Consider the following 13382-nt stretch of genomic DNA (forward strand, 5'->3'; position numbering starts at 1 on the left):
TATCAGAGTGAAGAATTTAACTGTCTGAACTGCGACATCAAGGATAGGCCTAAAGTTTAATCCACTACACATTTGTCACAGAATGTGTTTAAATTTAAATTAGAATTTCAACAAAACACAGACAAAACGTCATACAATTACATTTCTCATGTTTATACATAGGCTGATTTTTGTATAGGTACTACTGTAACAACATTCTGAAAGAGGAACATTAATGACATAATTCTATAATGAATCCGTGTTTTAAAATGTAGGCCTAAGCCTTTGTTATTTTATATACCTTACACAGGTTTAACGTAACCCAAAGATTACAAAAACACTCCAAGGGGAGCTATTGGCAAACATTATTTGGTTGCAGTAGCTCTCCAAACCTTAAGGAGCAACCTCGCGGTGTGAGATAAACCAACTTTCCCATACGACATCCGTAGAACAAGTGAAGCTTCGGGACGCTTCTAGCGACTTGACAATATTCGCCAAATTCACAGACTTATATAAACAAAGTTATAACGCAGAGCCATTCACCCATTCGCACCAAATCAATTGAACCGTTTAACGGTAGGTCAAGTAAAATAAAAATAGTTTTTTGTGGCGTTAGCTGTCCGCGAGAACTGTACTTCCTGCCTCTGTTCCACATAGGTTAACGTAGGACAGCTCGCTAGCTAGCTAACCCTCTGTCTCGACTTGGCGTTAAGAGTAATCTTTGAAGTCGCTGTTTTTTTTTTTTTTTTGCTTGCTTTTTTGGTTTTATTAGTTTGTTTTTCCCCTACTCATGCAGAAGTCAGAATAATGGCGAACTCCAAAAATCTGAAATCTTTTCTGGAGTCATCTTTAAATGAAATTTTTAAGGCAACTGTGGGTAACATCTTGGACTCTGTAGATCAGACCTTGTCTGAATATCAAGGGGAAATTCGTCGAATTGCGTCTGAGAACGAGGTCCTCAGGAAAAAACTGTATGCACAAGAGGCCTTAAAACCACATTTAAAGACAGGTATGTGAATTTGAGTGAGGTAATTTTTCAGTTAGCATTTCCATCCCTCATTAGGAGGGCATATAGGCCTACCCCAGGTTTAGATTTTGTAAGGATAAAATTAATACAAATATTTTTGCATTGCAGAGAATGAGGATCTTGCTGTTGCCGACCTGGACTTATCAAGTCAGACTTCCATCCATAATTCAACAATCAGATCCACACAGGAGGGTCAAAGAGGCCCCAGGGGGCAGAGTGAAGATCAGACATGTACAGCTAGAGACATAAAGCCCAGATTACTAATGTCCCAACCAGAAAGTGGAACATCTCATTTAGACAAAGACCTGTTGAGTACCACCTTATCTTTTGTAAAGACTGACCCTGACTTTGAAGATGAGTTGGCCATCAACCTCTCAAAGCATCAGTCGTCTATCAACTTTATAACTAAGCATATTAAAGTAGAAGACACTGAAGATAACTCCGTAGATGCTGAATGTTACAGTCAGCTTGGCTCTCCCTTGGATCACTCAAGAGACAGTGATGGTGAGGTTAGGGTAACCATTGTGTCTGACAAGCACTTGACTAGTGCTACATGTGAAGATGACAGTGATGTTGAGAACCTTGAAGCACAGAGTTCAGCTCAAAGTATACCTGAGGCAGATACGAAAGCTTCAGCTGCTAATGCTGAACTGGTAGGGGGCTGCTCTAGAGTGTCTGCAGAGTCAGAGGATGGACTTGCTGAAATGCTCCTGTGGACAGAATCCACACACTCCAGAGAGCCGAAGCAAAGCAAAAACTTCCATTGTGCTCTCTGCAACAAGAGCTTCAGTCGCATGGCCTCGCTCAACATCCACGCCAGGACTCACAGCTCTGAGCGGGCACACAACTGCAGCTTCTGTGGCAAGAGCTTTAGCAGAGCCGACCTGCTGAAGAACCACAAACGTACCCACACAGGAGAGCGGCCATTTACCTGCAACCTATGTGGAAAAAGTTACGGCCATCAGGGTCAGCTCCGGATCCACAAACGAATCCACACTGGAGAAAAACCATACTGCTGTCCACACTGTGGCAAACGTTTCAATGAGCACAACCAGTTGAAAGTGCACTTGCGGACTCACACGGGCGAGCGACCGTACACTTGCAGTGTGTGCGCCAAGACCTTCACCAACGCTGGCAACCTAAGGATTCATGTCAGAATTCATACAGGCGAGAAACCATATTGTTGCAGTCAGTGTGGAAAGAGGTTTAATGGCATGGGAGACCTCAAAACTCACTACCGCATCCACACTGGTGAGAGGCCGTACCGCTGCGACCTGTGTGCAAAGACCTTCAGCCAGGCTGGCCACCTGACCATCCACAAGCGCATGCATACAGGTGAGAAGCCATACAGCTGTGGTGAGTGTGGGCGGAGCTTCACAGTAGCCAGTAGCCTCAAGCTTCACCAGCTGACCCACACTGGGGAGAAGCTCTACAGCTGCCCACACTGTGACAAGAGCTTCAGCAGACTCGGACACCTCAAGAGACATGAGCAGCTCCACTCCAAAGATGAATCTCATGTGTGCACTGAATGTGGGAAGAGCTACACGAATGAGTCATCACTCCGGAAACACCAAAAACTTCACAATTCAGAGAATATGAAAAACTCAGATATGAGAACTTAATAATGGAGATGTCAAGTGATGAACCTACTAGATACAAAACATAATTTTACATAATTTTTACAGCATTTGAAGACGATCATCCCACTAAAAGTCCCTAATTCAATATTTAGTATTCAGTCCTAAAGAGAGACACACAAAAATTTATTAGGCTGACATTCAAAAGTAAAAAAATTATTTATTCAGACTGTTTTGCTGTATTTGGGACGCACTTTGTTCCAAATCACAAAGTATCACTATGTCAGCTGAGCATTACTTCATTATTACTTCTGAGGAGGTGACTGGCTATTTTTTCAGATTATTTTTTCACATTAAGAAATACCAGATTGCAACATTAATTCTTTATCTGATATTATAAGGGCAGTGAAAATATTTTTTATATGATCAAGAGTGAATGCAGTTAAAGGCCAGTAGAACCGATGAATCAGAATGTCTTTGCTTTCTTAAAAATACAAACCTGTTAAGTCCCCTATAAAATTCCACTTTAGACATTATGCAGACAAACAGTGGGCTGTGGAAGATAACGCAATCTTGCAGGTCCCTACCATATTTTATTTTTTTCTTAAGTGAGTTGGTATTTTGGACAAGGCATTTTGTTAATCTATGTCCTGTGTTTGAAAACCTTTGAAGCTGTAATAGTTTGAGGTTACGGCAGCTGAAGAAAATTATAGCCGAGTTCTAATTGGAATCATAATTACATGGTAGCAAGTATAATTTCTATCTTTTGAAATGTCATTTGAGTATAATAATTCAGTGTACAACATGTCATTTGATATTTGTTAAGAGGCTCAACCAGCAGGAATTGTGTCAGTATCATGAGAGATTGACACCCTGAATGGGACACTGAATATCCCTGGAGAGTGATAAACAGGTTGTTTGCAGTGTTGAACAATGATGTAATTTTGCAGGGGCTTCTGTTTGGTGCTTTTAGATTTAGCCTTGACCCTAGCTGAGAAATAGATGCCAAACATACTGGAATTACTTGAAATCCTTCATTAAGAATAAAGCGAAATCAAGTATCCAATGTATAGTGAAGTCTGAATTTAGCATGGAGTGGAATACTCATTTTATGCCTGTGCACAGAACCTGGATTTTGCAGGACCAGATTCAAGCATAATTGCAGGAGATTTTGGTTTTCCATTGCTTTTTAGTGTATGGTCTACTACATATTGCTAATGATTAATGATATTTAATGTATTAATCTGTTGTTAATCTATTTTAAATTGACACCTTAAATGGACATTGTGTTATCTGTCTTTTACTGCATTTTGATAGTCTTAATGTAATGACAATTCTGGAAAGGCCAAAGGCCATGGATGTTTGATTGGCAAGATCGGTCATTAAGCGTTTGTATTTTTAAGTCACATATTGCCTGTATATAATCTATCCATTCCTATTTGTGTTTGTCTAGTTAAAAGAAGCAGCTTATACATTTTTGAAGTTTGAAAGTTAATATTACATTGGAATTAAATTGGACAGAAGATTGCAGTAACAATTTCAAGGGCACACAGCTGCAGAGGAATGCGAAACTATCTGAAAGATTGTTATTGGAGGCTATAGAATTTTGTGACAAAATATGCAGTCACTTGAAGATGTGTAGAATACTGTATCTGTTACAATAATTCTGAAATGTTGGATAATAAAAACTCAAATAAATTATGTAAGTGCCCACATTTAGTAATGCTTTTTATGTATACTGTAAATTAAATGTATTGCAGATGTCATAATTGAAGGGTTTTGTATTTATTACTCTGTTCTGTGCTTTAATGATTCCCTGTAATGTTAATCAGCAGCCTAATCAGTAGTTAAATTTATTTAATAATGTTATATATGTAATTGTGACCTGTGTTAGCAGTAATGTTTTAATGAAAAAATCTTTCTAGTAAAAGCATACCCAAGTGAATACTTTCTTTGTAATTAAAAAAGTGGGTCAAATTTGACACACACAAAAAAAATGGACACAACAATGTAATATGGTATACATTATATCCAGGCTGGGCTGCAAGACTTCTACTAGGGCCGTAAAGCGAAGGTACTGTCGCTTAACAAAATATTATTGAATAAAAATGATGCCAGAAAATTACTATATTTCAAGTCGTCAAATTTGTTTATATAGTGCTTTTAATAACACACGTCACAAAGCAGCTTTACAAGCGCATGGGTTTCAGTCGAGTGCAACTGAGCAAATGAAATGTGCACCTGCCTACAGAGAACATAGGATGTGTGATTGTTTTACCTTGAGATAAAGCTGTATAGTAAGGGTTTAGTGAGGTCTCCTCAGACCACTGCAGTGTTTCAGTGACAACTGGAAACAGTACTTGATAATCAACATCAAATGTCTGAGATGGGATTATAATTTAACATCTTCAAGTTCTGAAATTACAGCAGAAATCAATTAATCTTTTATTCTATAGCTATATAGCTGAAGTAGCCTGGAAGTGCAAACATTATTTGGAATTTAAAACAAATCTCATCACAAAATAAATAATATTTATATTCAGCATAGTTTTCACACAATCATCTTAATATTAATCTGAGAGAAATCTTTGCTGTTTACAGTGTACACGGTTGATGGCTCAGGCGTGACTATATTGTCAGTCTCTTTAGTGATGCAGCACTTGCAACAGCATGCTGGGCATTTTGGCTTCTCTTTGGACAGGTATAACAGTGGTTGAATGCTACTGCTGATGTCCATGAAGCCAAAGGCTATGTAGTGAATGTAACACATGTACACTTCTTGAGAGAAATAGGCCTGAAATGGAAAGAGAGCTACAGGTGGGAAGTAGTTGAAGACAATGATGGCCAGAATAATTAGGACCATCTTAAAAGCCCTCTTCTTGACCGGGTGCATCTCATCATGGCCTAGCCTGGACTGGCTCAGTGCCCACAGGATGGAGATGTTGCAGAACACCATGAAAGCAAACGCTGCCAGTATCATGGCTGTGAAGGCCTTGTGGAAGTTGAGGATGGTGCCGACACATTTGGCCACAGCGTAGGTGAGGGTGGCTACCCAGACGCTGGCGGCACATATGGCACGATATCGCCTCTCCTTCAGCTGGTTGAAGGTTAATGGGTGGAGCACGGCCATGTAGCGGTCAAGGCAGATGCATGAGAGGAAGAGTGGTGACGAGTCCTTGATGCCATAGAAGAAGCGCAGGACATACCAGGTGCTGCTGGTGGTCAGGTAGACCAGGTTGATCAACTCCAGCGGTGGGATGAGGCAGAAGAATGTGTCCAGCACAGCCAGGTGCATGATGAAGATGTCTGAGGTGGATGAGTCACTCTTATTCTTGTGAATGAGCCACAGCACCATTAGGTTGGCCGGTACACCTAGGAACATGTTGACAAATTGTAAGCCCAGGTAAAAAAGGAGGACTTCAGGCAGGTCTTTGCACATCTCAAAAATGTTCTGGTCAGCTGCAGAGGTGTTCATGGGCTGGTGACTGAGTAGTAGCGAGTTATTGATGTAGACAGCTACATGCATTCTGTTTCACCTGATGGAGAGGACAGTGTGGTCTCCAACCAAGGATGCTGGAATAAAAAGCAAAAGCATTACACTTGGTGCTACAGCTCCTCTCTTACTAAAGTCTTTAGACTGTCACTAAAGTGTTTCAGGAAGAATTTTATTTAAATTTAATCAAAGACCACTTCTTATAGAAAAAGCAAACGCAACACTGTAAACAAGAGGAACAATTACACAAGCAGAACAACTTGCGATCTACTAAACCCATTAAACGTTTTAAAGGCACAGTATTTACATCCAGCCATAAACATTTCCAAACATGGTCTTGTGACCATGAGCTGTCTGGTCCAAAACATAAACCACTGACTTTCATCTTTGACAAACAACTGTTTGTAAAAGTTCTATGAATCATAACAATAATAATATCTGCAGTGCGGTAGGTTGCTCTGGATAAAATGTGTGCTAAATCCCATAGATGTAAATCTATACATTGGTGGTGTTGATGGAGTATCTGTCATAAAACCATAGCCCCTCATGAAGCCCAAGTGCAGAGGACAACCCAGGACCCATGATTCAATTCTATGGGGAATGGGATTACCCAATCACAGTGAAGTCTGCTTCAGCGAGGGGGGACACAGAGATTTTCCGGTCCAGGCCCTCTAACCATTGCCATTATTTTTAATCCGAAGTACATAGACTCAAACACAAATGGGATTTTATTCATTAATTTCTTTTAAACCATTTTTGACTTCACCAGTTCTTGAGCATTATAAAGAGAGATTGCATTGGTTAAATTGAACATGTTCTGGCAAGTCCTCATCGTTCACACCGATCAGTAATGATGCAATATGCCATCGGAGCTTGACGGAAATTTGGAAGTAAACAACTGATGCAACCGTCCAGTGGTACTCTCCTGAAATTCAGTGTAACAAAGTGTAACATATTACATGAAAGCAATTAAGCTGCCTTCTTGTATGATTTAAATTTTTAAAGACATAAGTGACTACTGTTTTTTCCACATATGTTTGTGTAGCTGTGTTTTACTTTGTGCAAATGTCTTTAGAGACATCCAGTGCACCTCTTCAAGCATGTTGGCATGGTATTTTAATAGTACAATAAAAATGCCACACATGACATTTTGAGTCAAAGCTTTGTCAGTGGTCTCAGTACAAATGGTCCGTTTTTAGGAGGAGGCTTTTTTTTTACCAGGGTTATGTGCCATGCAGGACTTGCTAGAATTAAAATGGGATTCCAATCTACCTATCTACTAATCAGCCCTGAAAAATCCAGTCAGTGCAGACAAAGCAAGGTGACTATTCAGGGTCATCATGGTCAGATAGTTCACACATATAGAAATAAAACAAATAAATAATTTCTGTCCTTATATGAGGTCTAAATAACAAAGGCACATTTGTTTCACATCAAGTGTAAACAAAGTGTGAGTTTCACTGCTCTAATACTACTAACATTCTCTATGTGATTATAATAGATTATGACAGATCCTAACTAATTATACCCATGTGTCTTACTAGATCAGGGGTGGCCAACCCGTCAGTGACCAAGAGTCACTTTTTTACTGTGTTACGGCAAAGAGCCACATCACCAGGGTTGCCAACTTTCCAAGATTACTGGGAGTGAGATTTGATCTTGTAAATTGTTGAGGGGGGTGGGGGGGGGGGGGTGTAAATGATTAACGGGGGGGGGGGGGGTGTAAAATGGACACAAATTAAGTATTATATCGCGATCGATCGATCACCAGTGGTTGGCGAATTAGTAACTCATTGAATCATAGATGTAGATCAGAGATAAATAAACTAGATTTTTTTCAGTGTGAGAAATCGCATGTGTGGCGTGTGAAGACAGTCAAATGCGTGTGTCTCATGCTCATTGCGTTGGCAACCCTGCCATCACTCATCCCTTCCTCTCTCTCTCTCTCTCACACACACACACACACACACACACACACACACACACAGAGATACCTCTGCTCAGATTTATTACAAATGTCACACACTTGTCCTGACTGGGAAACCGTGTTTTCATCTCACACATGCGCATTTGACGGTGTGATACCGGGGTGAACTCAAGCTAAGCGAACAGCACATTAAATAACAAACACAAACTTTGACACAAACATAAGGCGTGATATGCTTCAGGCCCGGTTACCTCATCAGCAGGTTTGCCAACTCTCACGCAATGAGCGTGAGACCCACGCATTTGACTGTCGTCACACGCCATACATCTGATTTCTCACGCTATACATCCGATTTCTCACGCTGAAAAAAATCTACATCCATGATTCAATGAGTTACTAGTTCCCCAACCAATGGCGATCGATCGATCGCGATATAATACTTACCATTAATACTTAATGCATCCATTTTACACCCCCCGCCAACAATTGACACCCGCTGTGCTGTTCGCTTAGCTTGAGTTCACCCAGGTATTTTCATCAAACACGCATGTGCGTGAGATGAAAACACTGCCTCCCAGTCAGGACAAGATCATTTCAATAAACAATTTGTGTCAAGTTTGTTCTCAAAATGGCAGAGAAAAAAGCACAGCAAAACAAAAATATGAAGATGAACAGAGGACGTTTTTAACAGAATTGGCAGCGCTAGCCCAGCACCCAGGGACCTTGCTCAAGAGCACCTCCTTAAAGGCTACAGGCCTGGGAATTGAACCCATGACCCTCTGGTCACAAGACCGGCTCTCTAACCACCAGACCATGACTGCCCCCTGCACTGTTTGTGTGAGATAATTACAATAAATGAGCAGAGGCCTCTCTCTCTCTCTCACTCTCACTCTCCATGTATGAGAGAGAGAGGGGAAGGGATGGGTGATGTTCAAGCGTGCCCATGTGTATGATGTGGCTCTTTGCTGTAACACAGTAAAAAAAAAGTGGCTCTTGGTCTCTGACAGGTTGGCCACCCCTGGAATAGACCCATATTCTCCCCTCTGCTCATTTACCTTCTAGCAAAGGGGTTAGTTTGTATTTGTCATTATCAATCAGAGAATTCATATCCTCGTTCATAGCATCCATCCACAAATGTACCTCTGAATTCACTGCCTTTCTGTAACTCTGAGGTACGTGACAGACTCTTTAACAATAGTCAATGTGTAACACTGAATGTCGTAGCATCCATTGCAACAGTTTCCATTTTCTTCCTCACCAATGTTCAGATAGTCAAAGTCAAATTTATATAGCGCTTTTTACAACACATGTTGTCACATAGGTAGTGACATCCGTTGTATACCTCTATGTCAAATGTTATTCGATTCTTCTGCGAAAATTCATAGAAGCTCCATTAACTGTTGCAATTTTAACTGAGAAAATGTCTTGATGGTACATGGGAATATGCAATACTTTTGCTAATGTCATGCCCAAAAGGTCTATCTATCTACATAGACATCTATCTGTCTATAGAGCATACCTCTGCATCGCCCCTCTTCAGTGGTATGCCACTAGTTCTTGTTCAAATTCAGTTCAGTTCAAATGTTCAGATTGTTCCGATTGGAATACATCAAATTTTCCAGTGTCTGTAATTTTGTGTGAAGTTGGGCTATATATATAGTGAACTATAAGGCCTTTGTGTTTGAGTCCACTTTCCTGGAAGTCATTAGACTTGAAAACACCTTTATGTTCTCCTGCATAGTTTGCCTTTTTCACATTGTTCCTCTTTTTGCACATGCATGATGTCTCCTTGCAGCTTCCACTTCTACAGTAGCTGCAGCTCTTAATTTGTGGACAATGACTTACATTGGTACATGTTCTGGCCTTGTGCCCTTTTTGTCTGCAACTATAACATGTTGTATCTAGGTCTGAAGTTTTCTCTTTGCCCTTTTCTGCAGATGGTATACAGTTTAACGTGCATCTCCTGTCATCTGCTGCTCTGCTCATAATTAATGAGAGGCTCTTATTGTCCAAAAATTTGCTTCTTAATTTTTAGCTATCTTTATTTGCATTACCTGCTTCATTGGTGTGGGGCGGGGGTCAATATCGTAGCCCTTGTAAGTACATGTGGCCTAGAAACTTCATCTCCCAAAGTTTGTAATTACTTTCTTCTCCAACAAAAGCTTGGTCCACCAATTCCCAGTCTCCTTCCTGGGCCCATAACCTGTGACTTGCGCAGCCATTTTGCAGTAAACCAGGGGTCGGGAACCTTTTTGACCGAGAGAGCCATGAACACTGGGGGGAGCAAAAATAATGTCCACATCGGGCCCACAGACGGGCGGAACAGTCACTGTGGGCCCTGAGAGGGCACAAGAAACAGAAGTAGCCCCCAGGCGGGCCCCGGGAACAACAGGCGGCGGTGACCCCATCCGGGTCGCGGGAACAGGCGGCGGTGACCCCATGCGGGCCCCGGGAACAACAGGCGGCGGTGACCCCATCCGGGTCGCGGGAACAGGCGGCAGTGACCCCTTCCGGGTCGCGGGAACAGGCGGCAGTGACCCCTTCCGGGTCGCGGGAACAGGTGGCGAGGGTGCAGGCCTCTCCAGGGCCTCCGGCGCGGGTGCAGGCCTCTCCTGGGCCTCCGGCGCGGGTGCAGGCCTCTCCTGGGCCTCCGGCTGCGGGTCTGGAGGCGCCGTGGCCGGCTGTGGGTCTGGAAGAGGCGTCACAGGCTGCGGGTCTGGGGAACACAGGTTTGCCCCTGCGCCACTCCTCAGTCCCCTCATCCTCCCCTCACCGTCGGTGGGGTTGGACTGAGGAGACGTGAAGACCTGACGCACAGGCTCCCAGCGCCCCCCCAAAAAAGTATTTGGATGGTCCGCCGCAATGGTGGTGTAGACTCCTCCAGGAAGGGGTGCACTCTTGCAGTCAATCTCCGACATGCTGTAAGGCCGGGGGGCATCACTGGAAAACCTTGCCTGTAATAACCCAAAAAAGCCTTCCACTGTCCAGGCTACCTCAGACCTGTGGGTAAGGACAATGTTCGCCCACTCCAGTGCCTTACCCGCTAGTCTCGTCCTCATGAACAGAACGAGGACCATGTCTGGCGGCTGAGGGCATGTTAAGAACCGGAAATAGGCCCTGCACTGCAACACAAAGCCATCGGCTGAATCCTCCTTACCGTCGAATACGTCTGGACAGTGAGTCAGTGAGGGCAGCGCTATCGGTCTACCTGTAGTGTCCAAGGCGAGACATGATTGCAAACAGTCCAACTGTGCCACGTAGTCCTCTACATCCTTGGGAGGGGGTAGGCTAGGCACAGGTCTCACTCCCGTAGCTGCTGCGTCCATTGTGACGGTGGGTTATTCTGTAACAAACCTGGCTTAGCCAGTGGGACGCATATGCAGCTTTCAAGAGGTTTAATGTAAATGTCTAACACAAAATCAATACAACTCATACAAAGACCAAAGATAACAATAACTAACACAAAAGTCATAAAGACAAACCGAATACTCACAAATTACACTATACAGCTTAACAACATTCAACTCACAAGTTACAATAACCCACAACCAAAGAGACCAAACACAGGACTTAAATACATCAACTAAACAAGGGACACAACAAGATACACCTGAAAGTGATAACGAGGGGCAGAGAACACGGCAGGGGTGTGAAACCAGAGACAACTAGGAAATGTCAAAATAAAAGACACGCAAACACAGAGAACAAAACAAAAGTCAAGACTGACAAGGGGGGAGACAGGAACACATGACAGTATGTGACGATCGGTGCTGCACGAAGGAGGAGACACAGAATCCTTGTGGCGAAGACGTCACTTTATTCTTAACACTTATATAGCGCATAAAGCGCACGTAAAACATTGAACATATACGGAGACGTTGAAACTTTAGACAACGACGAGCACAGGACACTGCGCGAGCGCACAATAAATAGACAAACCACATGATCCCCGCGTGATTACGAGACGAGTCACAGGTGAGACGGATTATCACAAGACATAACCGCACCCACAGATATCCACAGACGCAGACGAGTACACGTGGACAACGTAAACACACGCCCAAAAGGGAGGGGCCGGGGTCCTCAACGTGACAGACGCCCCCTCCAAGGGCACTACCCGTCCCGGGGTGCCAATAGGACCGAGTGCCCTGAACCCACGTCGATGGGCGGATCCGACGTGCTCAGTCCTGCGTCTGGGAGGTGACTGCCCTCGGAGAAGCGTCTGCCACGGACCGCCTAGAACACCCTCCCTGGGAAGACGGGGGAAAAGACGTTAGACACATTTAACGGGACAGTTATAAACACACAAACTGGTACACTTACACAAATAGGCACAAACGGGAAAAGGGGGTTAGGCAAACATATGGGAAGACTCACAAACACCGGAATAGACAAACAAGCAATGGGCGCCAGGCTTCGCGCCAGGAGGAGGGCGACCAGTGGGGAGAACACGGGAGCCGCGGGTGCTGCAGGTGCTGCGGTGGGAGGTCCTCCTCCTGCCCTCACTGCAAACCCTCCACCGGGCGCAGCTGTAAACGTCTGGTTTTTAATGCAATATCTACATAGATGTATGGAGACCCATTTCCAACAACCATCACTCCAATGGTACATTGTGTTTGCTAACTGTGTAAGGAGACTATTGGATATTTAGAAAACCCTTGAAAACCCTTGTGCAAGTAGGTAGTTTTGCTGATTAGAGAAGCTATAAAACTGACCAAATCTGTTACAATTGTTGGTTCGATTAAACTCACAAAATGGCCAGAAAAATACAACTTTCAATTGAAACTCGACAGTCTATTCTTGTTCTGAGAAATGAAGGCTATTCCATGCGAGACATTGCCAAGAAACTGAAGATTTCCTACAATGGTGTGTACTACTCCCTTCAGAGGAGAGCACAAACAGGCCCTAACCAGAGTAGAAAGAGAAGTGGAAAGCCCCGCTGCACAACTAAGCAAGAAGAAAAGTACATTAGAGTCTCAAGTTTGAGAAATCGACGCCTCACAGGTCCTCAACTGGCAGCTTCATTAAATAGTACCGGCAAAACGCCAGTATCAACGTCTACAGTGAAGAGGCGACTCCGGGATGCTGGCCTTCAGGGCAGAGTGGCAAAGAAAAAGCCATATCTGAGACTGGCTAATAAAAGAAAAATATTAATATGGGCAAAAGAACACAGACATTGGACGGAGGAAGATTGGAAAAAAGTGACAGACGAATCAAAGTTTGAGGTGTTTGGATCACACAGACGAACATTTGTGAGACGCAGAACAACTGAAAAGATGCTGGACGAGTCCCTGACACCATCTGTCAAACATGGTGGAGGTAATGTGATGGTCTGGTGTTGCTTTGGTGCTGGTAAAGTGGGAGATTTGAACAAGGTAA

General features: G+C 43.3%; 2 protein-coding genes across 3 annotated transcripts; one reads left to right on the forward strand and one right to left on the reverse strand.

Moving 5' to 3' along the window:
* Window positions 1-173: 173 nt before the first annotated feature.
* On the forward strand, window positions 174-4352 carry LOC143519017 (uncharacterized). Of its 2 annotated transcripts, XM_077012015.1 has the most exons (3): window positions 174-555; window positions 776-988; window positions 1115-4352. In XM_077012015.1, exons 2-3 carry the CDS (start codon window positions 787-789, stop codon window positions 2626-2628), a joined length of 1716 nt encoding a protein of 571 aa, XP_076868130.1. In that variant the 5' UTR covers window positions 174-555; window positions 776-786; the 3' UTR covers window positions 2629-4352. The 2 variants fall into 2 exon arrangements, with proteins under 2 accessions (XP_076868130.1, XP_076868129.1); XM_077012014.1 differs by having other exon boundaries at window positions 176-988.
* A 782-nt stretch (window positions 4353-5134) lies between these two features.
* hcar2 (hydroxycarboxylic acid receptor 2-) lies at window positions 5135-6109 on the reverse strand. Its single transcript, XM_077013495.1, has one exon. It carries the CDS (start codon window positions 6107-6109, stop codon window positions 5135-5137), a length of 975 nt encoding a protein of 324 aa, XP_076869610.1.
* Window positions 6110-13382: the final 7273 nt, after the last annotated feature.

Source organism: Brachyhypopomus gauderio, chromosome 7, assembly GCF_052324685.1.
Source record: "Brachyhypopomus gauderio isolate BG-103 chromosome 7, BGAUD_0.2, whole genome shotgun sequence".
Lineage (NCBI taxonomy): Eukaryota > Metazoa > Chordata > Actinopteri > Gymnotiformes > Hypopomidae > Brachyhypopomus > Brachyhypopomus gauderio.